The 24,465-nt window shown below is 41.4% G+C and overlaps 2 protein-coding genes across 3 annotated transcripts in view; one reads left to right on the top strand and one right to left on the bottom strand.

Annotated features, from left to right (window-relative positions):
* Positions 1 to 24,465, bottom strand: part of ift172 (intraflagellar transport 172) — a 516,193-nt gene that overhangs the window by 298,261 nt on the left and 193,467 nt on the right. The gene's annotated exons all lie outside the window — the stretch shown is intronic.
* On the top strand, positions 9,576 to 22,632 carry rfx6 (regulatory factor X, 6). 2 transcript variants are annotated; one of them, XM_060041629.1, is made up of 20 exons: positions 9,576 to 10,215; positions 10,522 to 10,645; positions 11,091 to 11,214; positions 12,082 to 12,143; positions 12,280 to 12,357; positions 12,521 to 12,548; positions 12,626 to 12,733; positions 12,992 to 13,069; positions 13,391 to 13,504; positions 14,130 to 14,179; positions 14,301 to 14,460; positions 14,833 to 14,980; positions 15,505 to 15,614; positions 15,830 to 15,947; positions 16,805 to 16,927; positions 17,099 to 17,305; positions 17,527 to 17,842; positions 18,160 to 18,455; positions 19,715 to 19,918; positions 21,911 to 22,632. In XM_060041629.1, the coding sequence occupies exons 1-20, from the start codon at positions 10,089 to 10,091 to the stop codon at positions 22,084 to 22,086; spliced, it is 2,751 nt and encodes a 916-aa protein (XP_059897612.1). In that variant the 5' UTR covers positions 9,576 to 10,088; the 3' UTR covers positions 22,087 to 22,632. The 2 variants fall into 2 exon arrangements, with proteins under 2 accessions (XP_059897612.1, XP_059897613.1); XM_060041630.1 differs by having other exon boundaries at positions 9,635 to 10,215; positions 19,718 to 19,918.

Here is a 24,465-nt window from a genome sequence, read left to right as displayed (position 1 = left end):
AAGAACACGGTTGATTTCGCATTAACTGCTATGTCCCCCTAAAAGGGACAGAGCATAATAAAATGCCCTAATATTTAATGGCTGTGTGAAGGTTGTCAGGGTGTAGTTAGTTAAAAAAGGTCAACTATGAATTACGTGATTTAAGGAGCATTTCACCAGTGGAAACATGAATCTGTATTGAAAGTGTCACAGAGTGGGGAGTACAAGTATTTGATACACTGCCGATTTTGCAAGTCTCCCCACTTACAAAGCATGTAGAAGTCTGTAATTGTTATCATAGGTAAACTTCAACTGTGAGTGACGGAATCTAAAACAAAAATCCAGAAAATCACGTATGATTTTTAAGTAATTAATTTGCATTTTATTGCATGACATAAGTATTTGATGCATCAGAAAAGCAGAACTTAATATTTGGTACAGAAACCTTTGTTTGCAATTAAAGAGATCATACGTTTCTTGTAGTTCTTGACCAGGTTTGCACACTCTGCAGCAGGGATTTTGGCCCACTCCTCCATACAGACCTTCTCCAGATCCTTCAGGTTTCGGGGCTCTCGCTGGGCAATACGGACTTTCAGCTCCCTCCATCTTTTTTCTATTGGGTTCAGGCCCGGAGACTGGCTAGGCCACTCCAGGACCTTGAGCTGCTTCTTACGGAGCCACTCCTTAGTTGCCCTGGCTGTGTGTTTCGGGTCGTTGTCATGCTGGAAGACCCAGCCACAACCCATCTTCAATGCTCTTACTGAGGGAAGGAGGTTGTTTGCCAAGATCTCGCGATACATGGCCCCATCCATCCTCCCCACAATACGGTGCAGTCGTCCTGTCCCCTTTGCAGAAAAGCATCCCTAAAGAATTATGCTTCCACCTCCATGCTTCAGGGTTGGGATGGTGTTCTTGGGGTTGTCATTGGGGTCATTGGGGACAGTTGCCGACCCTCATTCGCTGTGGATCTTTGGCCCAAGGCATAAGGCCCTTCTCCAGTCACTCCCAAAATCCCCACCGACCCAATTCACACTCAGACTTTTCGATTCTGTTTGTAACATGTTAAGTGCAATCTAACAACTGCACGCCGGCCTATGGCATGCAAAAATAGTTATTCTGTTGATCAATTTCATCTGACCGGCTGTTCTGATCATATCCGAGTTTGGGGAATATTGTTAAACAGTATTCCCCAATTCCTAGTGTTAAACAATTTCGTTCCAATGTGTTCCACTCCAATAGTGGTCCTTTGAGTTTAAATCCAACTCTAACGAATGAATTGGCCAGTTTTAAATTTCATAGAATATTTTAACATTCCCAGTCTTTGAAACCTTTCATACCGGGCATGTTAAATAAGGGCACGCTCCTAGTCTGGCTATTGCCAGACCAAGCTCAATCGTAGATTGCACGTTGGTCTGGGGAAGCTGCCGTCATTTTCTTCAGCACAAGGCGTGATCAACGGGCCTAGTTCAACTGACTCTGTACGAGATTGGCTGCTTGCCGTCGCTTCTCTGTCGTCATTGTGTTAAACCAGCCAATAGCGTGGCCCCTAACAGAACATTTTAGGGGCACAACCAGAAATTTTAGGGGCACACACCGTAAATCAACATGGCAATGTGATTTTCTCCTTCTTTTCACTGTATTACTAATAAATATTTTGATAATAGATGCAGCAATTACAATGTGCGGTTTCAAATTCAGTGTCACATTTTATTGTTATTCTCATCTATACCAACTGTTTCCACGTGTGCACGCATGCGTTCGTCAAGCACGGAAGTGAAAGTTTCAAAATTGGACATGAAGATGAAATCTGACTCATAGGTTCAGTGTTAAAACTGATAAAATTGCTGTCTGTGGTTCTATATGGGCTGTGGCAATAATTTTGAAAGATAATGGCTCGCAGCAACATATTGAAAAAAATAACTATGAACTAGTTAAATTTTGGAAGTGTGAACTTCCAAAATTAAAATGATGAATTATGAACTATCAAATGAACTAGTTCATTTAAAAATATCTGAACTGAACTTCGTACTAGTTCATGTAGTAAGTGAACTTTCCCAACACTGCGGTCAGCTTCACTGAACTCTCTACTCAGAACTATGAGTGGGAAGGTTTACACTACTACGACCAAAAGGGGGTGTGCCTCTGTGAAATGCCGCAAAAGAATCTTGGAGATTTACACCTTACGACTTGTTCGGGCGGGCGAACCATACAAATGGATGGCACCAGAAACTACCTAAAACTACTAAGGACTACAACAACGTGACTTTAAAGCATTTATTTTTTACAACAACTAAAATATGTCAACAATGAAACTCATAGTTCCTCCTGAGCGACTTCAACGTCGGTTGGTTCCACCCCTGTAGGCGTGTTTGAAAATGAGGACCTAGTGCTTGTAGTCTCACTAGAGCCCCATTGTGTGTTCCAGATGCCTAGTACAGCAGCCTTAGGAGTGGCACTTGTGATTTAATTTCCTGTCTGTTAGCACTAGGCTTGTTTTTACAATTACAATTAGGGCCATTAGCAGGCACTTTTATCCAAAGCGACTTACATCAGTTAATACACACATTGACACACCAACAGCAGAGTCAACCATGCAAGGCGACAGCCGGCTCGTCAGGTGCAGTTAGGGTTAAGTGTCTTGCTCAGGGACACATCAACACTCAGCTAGGAGGAGCTGGGGATCGAACTAGCAACCTTTCGGTTACAAGTCAACTGACGGTATGGCACTATGTCCCTGTTCTCGCCCATGCACCCATCTTGAATTTAATAGACCATTTTCATTGCTTCGAGGAGGTTTGGTGGTCTCCATAAATAAATATACATAAAGATATAAATGAATATCTATAAATATGTATTTGTATTTATATATATATATATATATACACACATATTTATACAAATATAGGCCTATATATTTATTTATTTTGTTGTCTGGTAATCTCCGTATACAATAAATACATATATAAATGGGTATGTCTGTATATATATATATATATATATAATATATATATATATATACATACATACACATTTATATTTATTCATTATTATATACAGAGACTACCAGACCTCCTGAAGCAACGAAAGTGGTCTATTAAATTCAAGAAGGGCCGGCGAGAATAGGGATGTAGTGCCATACCGTCAATATGAATTTCATTCATTTCCGAGAGGATGGTCAATGGTCAGATACAGATCTCGTTATAACCATAATTTATATCGATGTAACGAGGAAGGATGTAATGATAACGCCAAGAAAATAAAGGCTACATGGTTATTATAATTTAAATATAATTAATTCATAAAGCGTATAACGAGACGATCTAGTTGTGGGCCAGCAGTGCCTTCAAATTAACCGAATTCGGCCTATAACCTTATGCATAATAGTCTAACTCTATATACATGTCAAATGTATGCTGTAGGCCTACGTATAGGCTAGTTTTTATATTATAAATATTACAATTTTGTCATACCCGAACCACATTCCCCATGGAAAAACGACAGCGTGTTTGTTGGTGTTACAACCCTCTTCGTTGATTGGATTGGTGTATGTGGATTGTCAATGGTCAGATAGAGATCTTGTTATAACGATAATAGCTACATGGTCTACTAATAATTAATTAAATATTAAAGCAATGCATTTCAATCGGGCGATTAGTTTTGACTTCAGAAGGGGGAGTGGGCTGCACAGGATTCATCAAAACAACAATCCTATGGTCCGCCCCCTTCCCCCCCCCTCCCCTTTCCCACAGTTATCATATACATCCATGTTCACTTCTTTACGACCTATGGCCATTATTTAATTTTCTGTAACATCCACGCATATATCCTGCATTTAATACATGTTCATGTTATATGCCACATAACATGTCCATGTTATGTGGCATATTTATTGTGGTGGGTATACTCGTGATGGTTCCCTCCCAGCCTCGTACACACCCGTCCCGCCGGTATGTGTACGTGTGTGGCGCTTATGGGGTGTCGCACCCCACTCACTAACGCAGGGGTCTACGACCCGCTGCATGGGTTTAAGAGTGCAACGATTATCAACAATCATGGAAAGCTGAATAGGCTTATCAGTTTTAATAACAGTATGAACAAATAGGACACAAAAATGACAAGTTGTCCTTTGTCTATCTATAGTAGCAATAGCACCTGCTAATCAAGGTCAAAATCTACTCAGAATAATTTGATGAACTGTTTATAAAAAGGAGATTAATGTTCCACTCTTTCAATTTCTCTAATTATAGCTTTAACTGTTGTTATCTAACATACCATACAGTAATTTAATTGTGTAAAAGTCTGAAATTACTGCACCTTAAAAATGACCATGAATTAGCTATACTCTCATTTGCATAGTAATTAACTTCATGAATTTCCATTGTGTATACCAACTGCATGTTGGCTGACATTTACCTAACTTTGTTTCCCTCCACTTTAACCAAGGATGCCTGTTTTTAAATTCCCTAGCCTTACACTCAGTCCGAAAGGCTGGTCAGGGGTTGTCATCTAAAAGTAACAAAGACATATACAGTGGGATTAAAAACATTGTCTTCTGTTGACTACTTGTTATGTGGTATACACATTCATATGGGAGGACTGGACACACACACACACACACACACACACACACACACACACACACACACACACACACACACACACACACACACACACACACACACACACACACACACACACACACACACACACACACACACACACACACACAGTTTACTGTTGTGTCTTTTATACTCTCCGTAGCTCTGGTTGTGGCATCTGCTGCTGCAGGGTTAACCGAAGCAGCAGCATTTGAGTTTGGACCAGGCTTATAACTCTAACTAAAATACTGAAATAGTTTGCTTTTCATATTTTAATGTTGAATGTTATTAAAGCATGTAGCCTGGAACTCTTTAAGTGTTTGTGTTGTTTTTTATCGTTGTAACCAGTTTTTTTAACTGTTAACTTTCAATCTGTGTGGGTGGCCAATCACAGCGTGAGAGGGAGGGGCTTGGCCAGGGTTCGAGTTAGGTGGGAGCCAGTGGGAGCTGAGCTCCCATAGGGAGAGGTCTGGCTCCAATGAAAGCAGCAAACTCAAATATTTGTAGGGTCTCTGAAAATACAGCAGCATAATATTACAAATAAAGCTATTTTCCCTTCCACATACAGAGTAATATTGACGTTAAGTGGGATAATAGAACTCCGGTCATTATCGGGAAAATAAGCCCAGTCAGGGTGAACCGGACACCGACGTGAAACGGGGGACCTGAAGGGGCTTATTTACAACTTATTTTCAACAACTCAGCGCCAACTGAGCGCAAGGCCGGTACGGTCTTCTCCCATACACTGAATAATACATAAAACACTAATAATGCACCTCTAAATATGTACTTTAATCCATCTATATGATCTTATTTTGCTACCTTTATTGCACATGTTAATTTTATTCAGATGTGCTGACAATATACAATCCCGAGTATTTCACAAACGGTGAAAATGATTTAGACAAACAACCTATTGTGCTTCATTTTTATTTTATTTTATTAAAGGATCCCCATTAGCTTATGCCATAGCAGTTTGCTAATCTTCCTGGGGTCCACATGAAATCCACATTACAAGTAATACTATTAAGTGTATTAAAATACAGTTCATACAAACACAACTATAATAACAGTATACATAATACATCACAAAAGTTCAGCAATTATTAATACAGTATAATAAATAACTAAAACAGTACAGTTTAAACTAGAATACTTGATAGTAATCCTAGACAACATGAATGAAAGCATACATTGTTCCTACAAAAAGCAGCGTCCATATAACCACTAAGAAAAGTGCACCTTTATTCTCCTTTTGAAGGATATTTTGCTTTTTTCTTGACGCATATCTTGAGGCAATTCATTCCAAATTTTACTTGCTCTGTAAAGCACTGTTCTTTTCCGAAAATTGGTTTTTGGATGAGCTTGCACAATATCACCATTGCTAGCCTTTCTTGTATTGTGTTTATGCACAGTATTACAAAGAACAATTTGCTCTTTCAAGAACTCAGGTCTGTGTGTCCGCAATGTGTTGCCAAGAAATGTCACTGTGCTTGAGGCAAGCCTATTTTCAACACTAAGCCATGATAAACTAGACAGCATCTTACGAACGCTAGTTCTTGACGAGCAACCAAGAACAAGCCTAGCAGCCCTGTTCTGGGCAACTTGTAGTTTTAATAATACTGTTTTTGTGGCTGAGGCCCATACCACTGAACAGTAGTCCAGATGGGATAGTATTAAAGATCGACACACTTGTTCAAGAATATGAGATGGTACATATGGTTCAACACCCATTTTTCTAATGACGTTATCAATCTGTTTTGACCATGTCAGATGGTTATCAATGACCATGCCAAGTAATTGTACCTTCTCCACTTGTTCAATTGGTACTTTGTCCACATACAAGTCTAATTTTGGCCTAGCAGACAACCTGTGTCTAGACCCAAAAATAATGCCCTTGTTTTAGATATGTTTAAGACCAGCTTGTTTGATGTAATCCAATCATGCACAGTTTCGAGTTCTTGTGATAAAACTTGATTGAGTTCATTATGAGTGTTAGCTGCATAATACATTGTAGAATCATCAGCATACATCACAATACTAGCATTTTTTACAGCGGAAGACAAGTCACTAGTGAAAATAGAAAAGAGGAGAGGTCCCAGACAACTTCCTTGAGGCACACCACAAGTTAAATGGCTGCTACTCTGAGATAAGCTGCCATTGTAATAGACTCTCTGTGTTCTAGAAGAGAGATAGCTCTTCGGCAGTGGGTGTAAACCCATAAGAGATACGTTTTTTAATCAACAGCTCATGATCGATAACATCGAAAGCAGCGCTAAAGTCTAGCATAACTGCAGCCACTACCTTTGAGTAGTCAATTTCCCTTAACCAATCATCGGTCATCTGTGTTAGGGCAGTGCTAGTTGAATATCCCTGTCTGTATGCATGTTGGTATTTGGTGGTTAGACCGTTTGAGGTGAAATATTCCTGAATCTGAACATAAAGAATCTTTTCTATAACTTTACTCAGTACAGGAAGAATGCTTATAGGATGACTGTTGGGTCCACTGAAAGTTTATCTACTATCCTTGGGCAATGGTATTATTTCACTTCAATTGGGGGCAATAAGGAGGCTGCTTACATCCGGTAACTATCAAGAGCTATCTTAGTCTGGCTCCTCACCTGAGAACACTCAGCCCTGGGAGACCCTACCAGGAGCACCAGCCCCCAGAAAACACAGTCCTCAGGTTCACAGGGAAACACAAACCTCTCCCCACGATAAGGTGATGGTTCGAGGAGAGGTGTATTAATCATGTCATGTAATAATAATTTCTTATCATTGTCAGGCTACCACCTGGCTGGTACCGACTTGTCCTTGAATGTCCTTCCCTATTGTTTAACAAATACTTCAAAATCCATAATCAATTGGCCTTTAATCAAACTGGATAGTGGAGCTGTAAATGTTGAGGTCATAATTGACATGACCTCAAGACAAGATCCCAGAACTTTTAGTCCAAGGAACAACATTTAATAGAACTAAAGGTTCCGTCAGCACTTTGTTGTCTGCACTTTCACTGCTGTCCAAAGACCCGCAAAGATTAGGCAAATGAGTCCACTGCCGAATGAAGAAGCGCCGCTCAGGGCCGGTAGGGGCCGGTAACACGGTCAGTCCAGTAGGGGCCGGTAACACAGTCAGTCCAGTAGGGGCCGGTAACACGGTCAGTAGACAATGTGAGAACCACCAGTTTAAGGCCACCAGTCATCTGGGATGCAACACATGGTGAGAAGGAGTACTTCAACGTGTTAGGCTAAAGCTGAACAAATATAGACCGCATGTGTATGCATTTTGCAGATGAATCCGTAAGCCATGGCAACTACCTGACATAAGACTTTGATTACTGTTAGTGTGTTACATTCTTTCTCAACCATGTATTCTTTTTGTCATTGTATAGCTATTTTAATATTTGAATTATACTTTATGTCTATTTTTCGCATTTCACGTCTAAAGACAATCCAGGATAGGCTAGCCTTTGCTTTTGTAACCCTAATGTTAATCAACTGACTAGCTCCATTATGACTTTATACTTGTTAATACTTAATCCTTCATCTCAATGAGATCTCTATCTTCTGAGAGTCTGTTTTATAGGAACTGACCTAAACTTTAACTTACTGCCCTACACCCGAAAATGTATCCATAAATCTTGGACGGATAATAATATAAGTTAGCGGGCATGTTTGTTAGTTATATTTTGGTGTAAAGCGAGAAAAGTATTATTATTATACTATTACAAACAAACACATCCCGGTTCTATCCCGGTCCTATGCAGCTCGTGGGCGTGTCTCGCCAGTGCGGCCCACGTCCCACGTAAGACCACGTCCTAAAGGTTAGGCAAGGTCCTACAGGTTAAACCAAGTCCTACGGGTTAAACCAGCTCCTACAGGTTAAACCAGGTCCTACGGGTTAAACCAGGTCCTACAGGTTAAACCAGGTCCTATGGGTTAAACCAGGTCCTACAGGTTAAACCAGGTCCTACGGGTTAAACCAGGTCCTACGGGTTAAACCAGGTCCTACAGGTTAAACCAGGTCCTACAGGTTAAACCAGGTTAAACCAGGTCCTACGGGTTAAACCAGGTCCTACAGGTCCTACGGCTTAAACCTGGTCCTACGGGTTAAACCAGGTCCTACGGGTTGGACCAGGTCCTACAGGTTAAACCAGGTACTACACGTTGGACCAGGTCCTACACGTTGGACCAGGTCCTATAGGTTAAACCAGGTCCTACACGTTGGACCAGGTACTACACGTTGGACCAGGGGTTGACAGTTGTTTTTCATTGGTGGCCACATAATAAAATCGGAATGCCTTTGAGGGCCAAGGAAATTCTGTCTTGTCTTAATCATTTGATTGGATTATAGAAAATATATTGCTGTAACTCTTCCTAAGCATTTGTAATTAAAAGTCACCATGTGCACAACATAATTACAGATTGCACAGTTTGGTTTAAAAATAACTATATGCTGTATATATTTTTAAACCTATCTGTATCTGTACCAAGTGCACTGAACTTGAAGAGCTGTATTGGAGTGCATCCACATTTGATAATGCAGCCATTACAACCGACACAGATAAAAAAAGTGGGAGGAGTTAAGCCTCTGATGGGCTTGAACAAGTGCACTGAATACCTGATGTGGCTATGCGCAGCAGAGCCGGCGACAGGTGTTCATCACTGAGAGTGGATCTGTGTCTAGACTTGTTATATTTCATCAATGAGAAAGTTGAATGACGCTGAACAACCTCATGCTCATCGACCAGACGAACAGCAGTTTTCCCAATAAAAGACCTTCTCCCGTGTTTTTGGATATCTAACGCTTACAAGTAGTTTTTAAAATAAAAGCTTTATGAATAATTAAATAAAATGTATTATTAAGTATGAATCTATTTTCTTTCTTTGTTTTCATGAATCGTTTTTTTCTTTTCAACTCGTGGGTCACCCAGAACATGATGCCCATGCCTGGGTTACACCATGTCCTATACGAGCGATTCTGTCCGGAGAAAAGAGGGTCTGCGGCTGAGGGACCCTGTCTTGGGCTCCTTCTCAGTTGACGGGACACTGCTGGCCGTTAGGAGGGCCGAGGGGTCCAGTGTCACCCTCTGAGACCGGGACTAGAGCTTACCAATTCTATGGACCTGACGGTAGCCCAAGTCAGGTGACTGCAATGTAGATAGAGAATTCGTGAATCATTAACTACCTCGAACAACCCCCATCTTCTGTCAACAGGACAAGGCTGAGCAGGACTCTGGAGGTCCGAGTCCACGGAGGGTTAATACTGAGTCCCAGGGGAGCCTGACTGTTTTATTCAAGGGTATCGTGCTTACATGACTTGATTCCGATTTCATCATTTATCCTCTCGTCAGCGACCGGATTTGGATCCCTTATGATGTTATTTCAACTTTCGACAACCGTTCTGTGATTAAAAGAACAACATTAGACCTTTATCTTCGCACTATTATATCCGTTATTGATGATATTTGTTAATTCAGATCGTTGTTAATGATCCTTAATTAATGTTACTATGAAACCAAGTGGAGGAGGTTCACTGGAGGATGGACCGTTTGGTGTTCATACTCTCCCCGTCCCGGAGCCTACGGTCCGTACGCCCTATGACAAGAAGGAGGAGGAGGACTCTGCTGTCAAGTCAGGTGAGGAGCCACCAACCAGAGGAAATATGCATTACACTGTTCTTTATGCTGTGCTGCAATTCAATACGGAGGTCGGCATCATACAGGTTCTGCAGACTTGTTTTTACGTTTGGTTCGATTCTAGTTGACCCTCTAGCCACCGTCTTATAGATCCTAACTGAACAGATCCCGTCTGTTCCATTCTTTCTTCATTTCTGAAACATCTGCTACCTCATTTAAGCATGATCCGCCAACTTGTTTCTGGTTGGTGTGTATGTGTTGTGGCTCCTGTTGGGTGTGATGGTTCTCCCTTCGTCTCCCTGCCAGAGGCGGAGGAGAGCAGCGACAGACCGCATCCCACTGAGCTGTCCGTCCACAACCCCATTCCCAGGAAGAACATAACTCAGATCATTAAAGACAAGAAGAAACAGACCCAACTCACTCTGCAGTGGTAGGCCTATATATTTATCACTGAAGAGCACTTGAATATACTGCAGCATATACTGATAGGCCCTTTAAATATTAATTGTTCAAGTCATATTGCAGTGATGCCTTATCAATGTAATATGACTTTATAGATTATTATTAATTCAGACGGTGAACAAGTAAAGCAATGATGCAGCACACAAAATTACAATAGCAAAGAAAATCCTGGGGAAGAACTACATGCTCGTTGTAACATTTATCCTTGTTTAAATCAGATCATCATCATCATAGTTTTGCAAACTTAAACAAACTAAACAACTAACAATGTTCATTACGTTTTGTGGATGGGATTACAATTTAGGAATTCAAGCTATAGGCTAATATGAGGAATGAATCCATCAACCTGGTATAGTGGATCATAATCGTATGGGTTCACTGTGTAATAGCTATTGATTTGATCTGGGCTTAAGGCTCGAGGACAACTACATGGTGTGTGAAGGCGTGTGCCTCCCCCGCTGCATCCTCTACGCACATTACCTGGACTTCTGCCGCAAGGACAAGCTGGACCCGGCATGTGCTGCTACTTTTGGAAAGGTGTGTGTGTGTGTGTGTGTGTGTGTGTGTGTGTGTGTGTGTGTGTGTGTGTGTGTGTGTGTGTGTGTGTATGTGTGTGTGTGTGTGTGTGTGTGTGTGTGTGTGTGTGTGTGTGTGTGTGTGTGTGTGTGTGTGTGTGTGTGTGTGTGTGTGTGTGTGCAAACTGAAAGAGTACAAGCATTTGTAGCGATTGTCTTGCTAGCTCCTTAGAAGAGGCAATGCCTTTGGATGAGCATCTTCCATATATATACAGTACGTTATATATATATATATATATATTGACTATATTTATATATATATATATATATAGTCAATATATATCTATATAGTCAATTTATATATATATCTATAGTCTATATATATATATACATATATATATATATATATATATATATATATATATATATATATATATATATATATATGTAAAGTATATATATTGTATATATATCTAGTCTATATATATATATAAATATATATATAGTCAATATATATACTATATCTATAGTCAATATATACAGTATATACTATATCTAGTCTATATATATATATATAGTCTATATATATATATATATCTATAGTCTATATATATATAAATAGTCTATAATAATATAGTCTATAATGGAAGATTTGATGGAACCAAGGAGCTGTTGGCTAGAAGTTAAACCCCTTATATATATATATATATATATATATATATATATATATATATATATATATATATATATATATAAGGTGTTCTATCGCCAATGTATGCACCCTGCCGGCAAAATAGTTCATGGCAAAAAGTGTAAACATTGGAACCAGTAGTCTGAGTTTGGACTGCTTTAGCCATAACGTCGGATAATAACCTCTGCTTCTATACAGACCATCCGTCAGAAGTTTCCTCTCCTAACAACCAGACGTCTTGGCACTAGAGGACACTCAAAGTAAGCAAACAAAAAACTTTTTTTTTTCCTTTCTTTTAATGGGAATTTTCTGATGAGGGGAAGTGCTTCTGCATTTTCTCTGAACATAAGTCATTCATATTTAGTACAATTATTACCCAACTGAACCATTCTGCAGGTATCATTACTATGGCATTGGCATCAAAGAAAGTAGTGCCTACTACCACTCAGTCTACTCAGGGAAGGGGCTGACCAGGTAAGACCAAGCTTTGAGCTTCATCTAATAGCAGAAGCAGTCCATACGTTCAGCTGTTATATACCTCATATATCTTCACCAGAGGGGCTGCTGGTTTGTGGCTTTATTCAGAGACATGTTTCTTCTTAATATGTAGTGGTTTTCTTTCGTTTTATAATCTTAGATTTTCTGGAAGCAAGCTTAAGAATGAGGTAAGAATCAATAATAATTCTTTAATAAATGGCAAACATTGATTGCAGAAGGCCATAAAACAAGTTGTGTTTGACAGGGTGGCTTCACAAGGAAATACTCCCTGAGTTCTAAAACAGGAACGTTGCTCCCAGAATTCCCCAGCGCCCAGCACCTCCTGCTACAGGGAAACATCCCCAGAGAAAAGGTTGGCTCCTTTCCCGATAACCGTGTAACAAACATGTAGAGCCTGCTTGGGATTTGCTACAGCTTCCCAATCTGTAAAGTATGTCTTTGAACAATAATGATTGCCAGAGATTATTAAAAGTAGACATGGTATTCATACTATTCCTATCCTGCAGCTTCGATGATGACCTATGAAATATTACTCCTTGGGATTTCTTTGTCCAGTAAAGAAGCATGTTTTCAACTATTTGTAAATATCCAATTTTCCCTCCATTTGTAGGTGGACACTCTAATCATGATGTACAAAACCCATTGTCAGTGCATCCTGGACAATGCAATTAATGTAAACTTTGAAGAGGTAACCCTTTTATTAAAGTAAACACTAATATTTGAAATACATCATTTTTATTTTAAGTAGTATGTTGTAATTTTACGGCTACTATTATGTGTCAATGTTGCTCAACCAGTAAATTCTCTCTCTAAAGTTAGCCCACGTAGTGACAGCATTTCAAAATCGTTGAGTACTTGAGAAGATGAATCATCTTTGAGGCCGTAAGGAGTTATTGCTCCTGTCCATGTTACACCCACCACAACATGGTCAGTTAAGAGGAATGGCTCCTGACCATATTACACCCACACCGACATGGTCAAAGTTGTGCTTGCATCTGATGTGTTACAGATACAGAACTTCCTGCTCCATTTCTGGCAAGGTATGCCGGACCACCTTTTGCCCCTGCTGGAGAACTCTGTGATTATGGATATCTTCTGTGTGTGTGACTCCATTCTTTATAAGGTTACCTTTTTTCTCCCTTTTAACAGTTTAACTTGTTAGAACATAAAAAAAGTGTTATAAATCCATAATATTTTTCCCTCATATTCAAGACTAGCATTTTTATTATGGCGAACCTCAGCAAAACCATTTGTAGTTATCAGATAAAATCCCATTAGCCTAGCCTTTGTACAGATCAGATAGAAGAACCTCAGCCTTTGCGGTGATCAGATAGAATAAACCTTTGTAGTGATTGATTGAAGAACCTCAGCCTTGGTACTGAACAGAAAGATAAAACGTCAGCCTTTTGAGGATATCATATAGAATAACCACAGCATAGCCTTTTATATTGATCAGATAGAATAATTGTAGCACTGCCCTTTGTAATGATCAGAAAAAATAACCTTTGGTAGTGATCTGATAGAAGAACCTCAGCAAAGCCTTTTGTAGTGATAGAAGCAGCACAAGGTATTAGTAGTGCCTCATGGCTAAATGAGAATCTTCGTGCAAATCTCTCATCACATTGTCCTCCAATATTCCATGAAAAAGCATTATGTTGCAATCCATACCAAATGAAAAAAAAATCATACCATGAAATAACACTTTATTACATACCATGAAATGACATTATTCCATGATATTTTGTCAGGTGCTCACTGACGTGCTCATTCCTGCTACCATGCAAGAGATGCCTGAAAGGTTTGTCACTTGAATCTAATGCATAATTGCTCTGCATTCAGCAGAAGCAGCTGTAAACAGTCTGTGAGTATAGGAAATGTTAGCTGAAATTGCATCATGTGAAATCATATTTGCTCATTAGTTTGTTGGCAGACATCCGTAACTTTGCCAAGCACTGGGAGCACTGGCTCACTTCGTCTCTGGAGAATCTCCCAGAATGCCTTGCAGCAAAGAAACTGCCCATTGCACACCGCTTCATCTCGTCTCTGAAGAGACAGAGTTCCTTTCTGCATCTGGCGCAGGTACAGCCGAAAGGAGAGTTGGGAAATGATGTAAAATAAGGTGATAGGGACCGTGGTTCTTGTAGGCAATAGTGGCAGAACAGCCCTTCTCTGACCATTATTTAACACACATACGACTGGGTTTAATTGACTTCCATGACACTACGTTTGCACAGTAGCTTAACTTCTAGTAAGACATGAAGGAGAGTCAATAGAGGGACAACTCTAATCCATTGGTTCCAAACTTTGTTGTATTATAGCCCATGGCCTCTGATCTTGTGAGAGGATGGTATTCTATGGTCCATTCAACCTACAGATGGGTGGAATAAATGTGTGCTGTCTTGTTCCTTGCCAATGAACCCCTCTATCCCTTCTTTTGTCTTCTGTTCCCAGATCGCCCGGCCAGCCCTGTTCGACCAGGCAGTGGTGAACAGTATGGTGACGGACATGGAAAAGGTGGAGCTGAGCACCATCAGTGTTCAGCCACTCCTGGGCATCACTGCTGCAGGAGAGCATGCTGACACTGATGTCTACTCAGAGTGTAAGAGTCACTATAGGTCTGGTTACAGATCCTTACCAACCAGCTGTTACTGTCGGCTCATATTTCATATTCTCTAATGGAGCACACAAATTTGAATTGCAATTTCTATTTGTTTCTTTGGCTTTTCTGCGTATAATATGCAGACTGCCGATCAGTTGATCAGGCTGCGTCACAAGGTGGTACGTTGCTAGATGAATAAGGAGTTCAGGGAAGTGCTGCCACGTTCTGGGGGATATATTAAAAGGGCGTTTTAGTTACTGTTCAGCACCTATGTGCTCAGTGAAACACTCGCCAGTTCAAAACCAGTTCAGCAAACATAAAGTAGATTTTTGAGTGTTGGGGGTATTCTTCACCACACACACACACACACACACACACACACACACACACACACACACACACACACACACACACACACACACACACACACACACACACACACACACACACACACACACACACACACACACAAAATACAGTGTCTAATGCAGTCGTTTCTATCCCTCTCCTTTGTCTTGAGATAGATGACTCCATCGCAGTCTTCCAGGAGCTCAAAGACCTGCTGAAGAACAATGCCACTGTTGAGTCCTTCATCGAATGGCTCGACACTGTTGTGGAACAGAAAGTAATCAAGGTATTGATTGGCAGAAGCTGTGTAGAGGTCTGAACGTATGAGCACACAGATAGTGCTTCATTTTAAAAAGACAGCCATGCTATGGAACACCATTTTACTAAGGAACATTTTTCCATTCAAACTTAATCATAATTAGAATCTGTAATATTTGAGAGGCAAATAATGAATCTCCAAATATCTTCTGTGTCTCTTGCACTCTGTCTTTATGATATCAGCCGGGTCAACACAGCAGTCGGTCGGTCAAAAGACGAGCACAAGACTTCCTGCTGCGCTGGAGCTTCCTAGGCGCCAGAGTGATGCACAGCCTCACTCTCAACAACGCCTGTAGCTTTGGTACGACCCAGGGCCCTCAGCAACTCCAGTAGAAACACACGTATGGCTTCCTTAAAGGGCTACCAGAGCTAGGCCTCATAACTGAGTAAGAGTAAGTGCTATTGTTAGAGTAAGTAGTACACACTCAAGCTCTAGCCAGATGATTTGTTTGTTTTAAATTGAAGCAGATTGCTACAATGGTGCCATAAACGTATGCTAATAATGAACGTCCCTGCTTTGCCTAAACGGTCCTTTTATCAGGTAACATTCTTTCTGTTTGAACACTAGTTTCCCTACATGTGCACACATCTGTGCATGATGAAGGAAATGATGGTGGAAACAGCTGACAGACAGAGGAACTGACAGACAGATGCTCGGACAGCCATACAGGCTCAATGTTTTAAATACACATCCCAAACTAGACCCTATAAAAATATAGTTTTAGATGAACTTGTCAGAAACACATTCTTATTATTAATAGGTATTTTATGCAGTCTATTGTAGCAAGGGCTTTGTCTACAGAACACCATGATAACTATAATTTTTCTTTTTCTCAAAAACTAAAACTCATGAATATCATTATAAAATTATTGCAGCAATTGTCTTGAATACCATGGGTTACTGTGCTGTTTTAATAGTAATACTGTACTGTTTGCGTGATAAACAATCAACCAGGGGCAGACTCCCCCCCGAGTCAATATGCACGCTGTGTTCGTATGTGACAGGATCACCAACAAGCAATGCAAAAAAAAGCTTTGAATATGAAGTGTACTCCTAAGAGAAAAGGATTTATGTATTTTGGCACTTTGCAAGTATTCATATTTCCATCCATCCTTATTAAAATATCTAGCATACCTTTTACTGAATCCTGTTCCCAGGGTCGTTCCATCTGATCAGAATGCTGCTGGATGAATACATTCTGTTGGCATTGGAGACACAGTTCAACAACGACAAGGAGCAGGACCTACTCAATCTACTGGACAGATCCATGAGAAACGCAGGTATAGCATATACAAACACTGGGCTATGTCTGCTCACTTACACATTTGTAGTATTTTTACTGCAGCTGCTGTTACTTGTCATTCTATGTATTTGTAGAGACTTCGATGCGGGTGCTGTCCGTCAGAGCCCTTGGTTATAACTTTTGTATTAAGTATTGTTTTACCCCTCAGACGCCAGTAGAGCTGCATTCATGGCCTCGCCTAGTTCCTGCTTCCTAGCCAATCGCAACAAGGCCAGCATTGCCACTGACCAATTGGTGAAGAATGAGGGTCTGGCAGCACATGCCTATATGTCTTTATCAGCCAATCAGCAACAGTGCCTTGAAGCCAGCCTTGCTGTCTATCAGAGCACAGAAAACGCTGGTTTCTCAGTTTTAGGTAAAACAAAAACACATTTATTTGAACCATCAACCAGGTCATAATTGTTAACTGATGTGTGTGTGAATACAGTTGGAGATTTTGCATCAAAGTTACAACCAATGCACGGCTATAAATGACTATATATTTGCTTTGCAAATAATTGTATTAACTCTTTATGCAACAACCTCCCAACACACAAAACATCCAACCACAACAACCCTGAACACACACACCTGCAGGAGCCAGCCAGCTTGAGTACTGCCAGGCTGCCTTGATGACCCCTCCCATCTCCCCCACCACGCTAGCCAACCGTGGCTCGGTCATCAACCAGGGGCCCACTGGGAGACCTCTGACCTCCAGCTCGTCTTCCACCTCTGTCCCCTGCCCGTCCTCCTCTTCCTACCTCTCCTCCTCCTCCCTCTCCATGAGCGTGACGGGCCAGCCCGACCCCTGCACCTCCTCGTACCCGGAGGCCCTGTACCACTCCGGGCCTCCCCCCAGCTCAGGGTTCTTCCACACGTCCTCTAGCTCAGCCAGCTACCAACACACACTCAGGTGGGATAGAACTTCACCTGGCATACTCTAGTATCATGGAGTGGCTTCAGTCTGTATTACTTTATCAGACGTCCAGTAATAGGAACCTTTCAGTGAGTTCAGATCCATGTTCTAACGAAGCAGCCAGTGGCTCTTGAGGGTCGACCCCAGAATCTTTTGGGCTGGGAGTTGAGCCCCCTAACCTCTAGACTGCTCATGCGTATACGGCTAAACATTAGGACCTATCATTTTGTGACAACGTTTCACTGCCAGAGATCAGGTCCCAGTCCCGGAGCGGGCATTGACCTCAATTCATTTCCTCTCCATCTTGTGTGCAGGCCTCATGGGCAGATGCAGTCCCCTGCTCTGTCCGGGACCTCGTCCCTGACCTATCAGCTTCCGTCTCGCTACCAGCCCTACCAAGGGCCCCATGGCCCCGGTCCCAGCCAACCTCCTCCCGTCAGCGGCCTGCTGTCCTACAGCTCTTCCTGCTCCTCGGACACGCCCCAGGCCGGTGTGGAGCGGGGGTTAGATACCCAGACCCCGGCCGGTCAGAGGATGGCCCACGTGGGGCCCTCGGGGGAGTATGGATACGTACCTGATGCTAGCCAGGCTCAGGGACACCACTATTCAGGTTGGTGCCGCTTAGCAACCTTTGCACTCCCTGTTGCTGCTTTGGTTCTGTTAATTGTTGTTCATGCATCAATTATTATTTATATTTATTTTGCGGGGTCGGAACCCCCAATCCTTTCTGTAGTTTCTACTTCCTCAAAGTTCAAAGCGCCGTAGTTTGATCAGTAATTGGGTCCTGCCCTGGCCAGGTTACCTAGCGTGGAAAATAGACTGGGAAGGAATAGAAGGAGATCACTAGACTGCAATTACGTGAGATTCAATGGAAGTAATTGACAGATTTGTGTTGTTCATCCTTTTTATTAATTATATATATATATATATATATTAGGGCTGTCAGTTAAACGCGTTATTAACGGCGTTAACGCAAACCAATTTTAACTACATTTTTTTATTGCGCGATTAACGTAAATTCATATTTGAAAAAAATAAAAAAGTTTTGTTTTTTTTTGGCTCAAAACAAAGAAGCAGTAGCCTGACTGCTATGTTCAAGGCAGTATGTTTGTATGTTCATCGTTTAATTGCACTATAGGCTTTTTTTTTTTGTATATGCCAATGTTGTTATCAATAAAAAAACATTTGCACAAGGCAAGCCGATGCACTTCTCCATGTTGATAAGAGCATTAAAATGAGAACAATTAATGGGAAAAATAAATCAAGGGATATTTAGCATAGAAAAAAGATTTGCGATTAATCGCGATTAATCTGAGTTAACTATGACATTAATGCGATTAATCACGATTAAATATTTTAATCGCTTGACAGCCCTAATATATATATATATATATATATATATATATATATTTAATATATATATAGGTCTGGCTCTGGATGAGATTGTTTAGAGGCATAGAGGGAGGGGACATGGTTTTGGTTGTTGAGTTGAAAAATCGCAGAAAATCGTCTTTTCTGCTCTCTCTATTTACAACTCTAAAATCATACCTACAGAATGGTCACACAAATAATTGATGTTAAAGTTGTAATGTGTATGGTTTAGACCAGCTCATCCCTTAAAATGATCTTGAAATATCTCTAGTCAATGCTGATCATAGTGATTTCATGTATTATCGACCCTGCCAAAAGCCCTCCCATTCACACACCCCTTTAGGGGTCAATCTTTTGTGACGTCAACTAAAACCCAGTATGTTGTTGCAGTATCACGAATGAATAGCAATGGCTCCCAAGAGGCGATTATGAGACACCTGCAAACACTGGCAGCAAACAGCTGGGCTCAACTGAACAGCACTTCCCCACCCCACCCAGCAGGTTACTATGGCAACAGCAGCTACATTCAGGGACAACGGATCCTGTCATCGGTGGACCAGCATGTATCCGTCATCAGCAGTGTGGCCAGCCTCCGACCCTTCCCCCCCATGTTCTCAGAGGTCCACGACCCACTCAACATCCTGGACGTCCCAGGAAGGAAAAGCCCTGCGCTGTACTACGAGGAGGTTGAAGAGGCGGAAGGTAAGGTCCCGTATTCAAGAGCATGCTGAAGTCACTTCTATCGATGGTATAGCTGTCTCATGTCAAGAGGATGCTGAAGTCACTTATATTGATGGTATAGCTGTCTCATATCAAGAGGATGCTGAAGTCACTTATATTGATGGTATAGCTGTCTCATATCAAGAGGATGCTGAAGTCACTTATATTGATGGTATAGCTGTCTCATGTCAAGAGGATGCTGAAGTCACTTATATTGATGGTATAGCTGTCTCATATCAAGAGGAAGCTGAAGTCACTTATATTGATGGTATAGCTGTCTCATATCAAGAGGAAGCTGAAGTCACTTATATTGATGGTATAGCTGTCTCATGTCAAGAGGATGCTGAAGTCACTTATATTGATGGTATAGCTGTCTCATATCAAGAGGATGCTGAAGTCACTTATATTGATGGTATAGCTGTCTCATGTCAAGAGGATGCTGAAGTCACTTATATTGATGGTATAGCTGTCTCATGTCAAGAGGATGCTGAAGTCACTTATATTGATGGTATAGCTGTCTCATGTCAAGAGCATGCTGAAGTCACTTCTATCGATGGTATAGCTGTCTCATGTCAAGAGGATGCTAAAGTCACTTCAATCGATGGTATAGCTGTCTCATGTCAAGAGGATGCTGAAGTCACTTATATTGATGGTATAGCTGTCTCATGTCAAGAGCATGCTGAAGTCACTTCTATCGATGGTATAGCTGTCTCATGTCAAGAGGATGCTGAAGTCACTTATATTGATGGTATAGCTGTCTCATATCAAGAGGATGCTGAAGTCACTTATATTGATGGTATAGCTGTCTCATGTCAAGAGGAAGCTGAAGTCACTTATATTGATGGTATAGCTGTCTCATGTCAAGAGGATGCTGAAGTCACTTCTATTGATGGTATAGCTGTCTCTTATCAAGAGGATGCTGAAGTCACTTCTATTGATGGTATAGCTGTCTCATGTCAAGAGCATGCTGAAGTCACTAATATTGAAGGTATAGCTGTCTCATGTCAAGAGGATGCTGAACTGCAGTCACTTATATTAATGGTATAGCAATCATCTAATCACACACAGGATCTAGGGATGGGCACGAGTAGTAAATTCCAAACTCGAGTGATCGAAGGAATTCCTCGAGGATCAATCGAGTACTCGTTTAATCTAATCTATTTTTAGAATGCAACGCATCTGCAGCAGGAATAGGCCTGATGATGAACGGCAATATTACCAACCAAACATGTAATGCTTATTCTCCATCAAAACAGTCAGAGTTATCAGAGTATTCATTATTTATTTTTGCAAATGTTCAAAACACTTTTTCCTTACAAAAATAAATATGCGTCTCACAATTTAAATCACGTCGAACCAAGGCCTGTAACAGTTAAAAAAAAAAAACGAAACAAGTAGCCTAACCATTGCATATAATTTAAAGCTGCAAATAAAACGGCAGCAAATGGACTATGGAAATACTCAGAGTTGTGATCTTCTCTACACGGCCGGGATTAAAGCTGCGTCTTGCGGCGGTGAAAATAGCCGACACACTTGGTTGCTGCGGGTCTGCTTTCCCGAACTCACCGTTGTGTTTCAGGAGCATATGTTGCCGTATAGTACTTTCTGGTAGCTCGATTGGCATATTTTACATTTCACCTTATGATCTCCTATTTCTTTAAAGTATTTCAATTCTGCGCTTTTTCAATTAACCGCCATCTCTTAACTTTTTGAATTCTGGCGTGCCTGCACACGGCACGGAACGCACCACACAAAAATGGATACATTTCATTTGCTTTGTGCCAACGGCATGCCTTAGTGACGCCGACAGAAAATGTATACATTTGCTTCAGAAAACGTTGTTTGTGTGTGTATATGCAAACTCGAGTTTGCCTGTCCACCAACCGAGTTCATTTGTAACGAGGAGTACTCGAGTAATCGATTCCTCACGCCCATCCCTAGGATCTACACATGTGTATTTCTTCAATCCTTCAGGTTGTCGGGGCCCAAAGCGCCAGCCTGCTCTGGGGTCCCTCTACGCGGTGGAGCCTGCAGTGCCCAGGCCCTGCATGTATGGAGGGGTCCCCCCGCCGTTCCCCCCCCAGGACCAGCTCTCCTCCTCGCTGCCTCCAATCAACACTGTGTTCATGGGCCAGGCTGCGCTGCCATGAACCACCTCCTGCGTCAGGACTTCTAAATTCCTAAACCATGTTTACCCCCGCTTCACAACACATGAAGGGTTGGTACACATTAGTGGTACATTCTGTGACCCACAGAATGTTTTCTAAGGCTGGAGCTAAGAATACGTTTCTATCCACTAATTATACTAGATACCAAACCCTCGTTATTGATTCCCCTATTTTATTTTTGTTAGAAATGATTAGTTATTTATTTATTTTACTGTTGAGCATTTCAATGTTATGTATTGTATTGATTTTACTGTAAGATATGATACCGTGGTCTAGTTTAAACAGAATAGGGTAAAATATTGGACTTCCTTATTTTTTCATTTACTGTGATAATGGTGTCAATTTAATTTGACCAATGAAATTTTGCATTAATCATACCCTGTACATGTTGTTATTCTGATTATTACTATATCTTCACTAATTGAATAAGGAATTATTTATTAGAGCATTAATACAAGATTGGTGCAGGTTGCTTGACGTCTGCCAATGGCTAGGTCGTTCTGAAAATATACAATATTAATAATTACACTCCATCTATTGTGTTTTTTTTGTGTGCTGCCTTGTCACATTTCACGTGCTTCTGTCCTGGCCGATTGAGGCTCAGTCAGTTATAGACCCCATGACGCTATCTAATCTGGCCCCATTCAACGTCTCCTTGAAATAAAACCAAACAAACATCTGTTTAGTGTTCGAACTGGGAGATACCAGTTCAGAAGACCAGGGACCAGAGTTAGCTGTGTTCTCTGTGCTCCCTGGCCCGCTGGGTACTGAGGTGCACCTTTGCAAATTGACCAGAATGTCCAGATGTCCTATATCCCTGCCGTGCAGCAAGGAGATAGGGCCCTATGACACATGCGTGAACGCACACTCACACACACACACACACACACACACACACACACACACACACACACACACACACACACACACACACACACACACACACACACACACACACACACGCACACACACACAAAAGGTCAATAGAAGGGATGATGTTGCCCATTTTCACTTTGTATTATAAATCCTTGATGAGCAGATGTGACACACTGTATCCTCATAATATTAATAATAATAGTTCAGCTTGTTCATAATGCTCTGATCGGGATTCAAACTCTCAAGTTAAGGATCACCAGTACACGGAATAATCCAATTGAGCCACTGACAAACCTGAACTGCAGCCTCATTCACATGGTCAAAATGTATATTGATAAGCACACAACATCCAGAAACCTCCAAGCACCCATTTCTCAAGTGTATTAAGGGCTTCCTTAAAAGCATATAGCTGAAAAATATTTGAAATTCTGGGGAAATTAAACATTTGTAGTCACGATTTTATAGATTATTGTGATGAAAGAATGTTGAGTCCAGGTCAAGCTGGTAAGGAGAATTAAGGCTAGTTCATTTTGGATTATTTTTGTAGCCTGTGAATCTTTTATCATGTGTGGCTTTTCTATGAAATTGTGGGAAAAGTATTATTTTAGGGCATAAGAGCAGGGCCTTAATGATGCATCTGATCCTAGAGATTAATATGATGAAAGAATTTTGAGTCCAGGTCAATCTAGTAAGGAGAAATAAGACTAATTCATGGTTTTTTACAATAGCGCCACCTTTGGGTGCAGTACCACAAATTTGGGTTTTTCGACTTACGGTATCGCTGCAGTATGACTTTTACAGAATTTGGGGGGAAAAAAACTCATGGTACAGAAACAACAGAGGACCAAGCAGCTTCACTGCTCGGACCCCTAATGATGATAAATGTTATTTAATGGCTCTCAAGGATACCGTACATTCAAAACAGATGTACAACAAAAACAGAAACACACAAGAAACAATAAAAATGAAAACAGATAAAAATAAAGTGGTCAATGGGTGATGGTCTTGTGTTGATGTGTTGTTTGTGGGAAGGGAAGAGCAGGAGGGGTACGCAGATTTAAAAAGGTGAGTTTTGAGCTTTGGTTTTACCTGGGATATGGAGTCAGGAGGAGGAGGTGAGACGGGCAGACGGGGCAGTGAGGTGATCAGAGGAGGAGGAGGAGGTGAGACGGGCAGAGGGGACAGTGAGGTGATCGGAGGAGGTGAGACGGGCAGACGGGACAGTGAGGTGATCAGAGGAGGAGGAGGAGGTCAGACGGGCAGAGGGGACAGTGAGGTGATCAGAGGAGGAGGTGAGACGGGCAGAGGGGACAGTGAGGTGATCAGAGGAGGAGGAGGTGAGACGGGGAGAGGGGACAGTGAGGTGATCAGAGGAGGAGGTGAGACGGGCAGAGGGGACAGTGAGGTGATCAGAGGAGGAGGAGGTGAGAAGGGGAGAGGGGACAGTGAGGAGGAGATGGAGGAGGAGGAGGTGGAGGAGGAGGA

The sequence above is a fragment of the Gadus macrocephalus genome, chromosome 21, assembly GCF_031168955.1.
Source record: "Gadus macrocephalus chromosome 21, ASM3116895v1".
In the NCBI taxonomy this organism is placed as follows: Eukaryota; Metazoa; Chordata; class Actinopteri; order Gadiformes; family Gadidae; genus Gadus; species Gadus macrocephalus.
The sequence above is the reverse complement of the archived record's forward strand: the minus strand, read 5'-3'. Positions and strand labels throughout refer to the sequence as shown.

Bases quoted from the DNA above. Each gene is read 5' to 3' on its own strand.
- rfx6 (XM_060041629.1), top strand. From the start codon at position 10,089: ATGAAACCAAGTGGAGGAGGTTCACTGGAGGATGGACCGTTTGGTGTT. The intron at 10,216-10,521 runs GTGAGGAGCCAC...TCTCCCTGCCAG, and splicing joins GGACTCTGCTGTCAAGTCAG to AGGCGGAGGAGAGCAGCGAC. The intron at 17,843-18,159 runs GTGGGATAGAAC...TCTTGTGTGCAG, and splicing joins AGCTACCAACACACACTCAG to GCCTCATGGGCAGATGCAGT.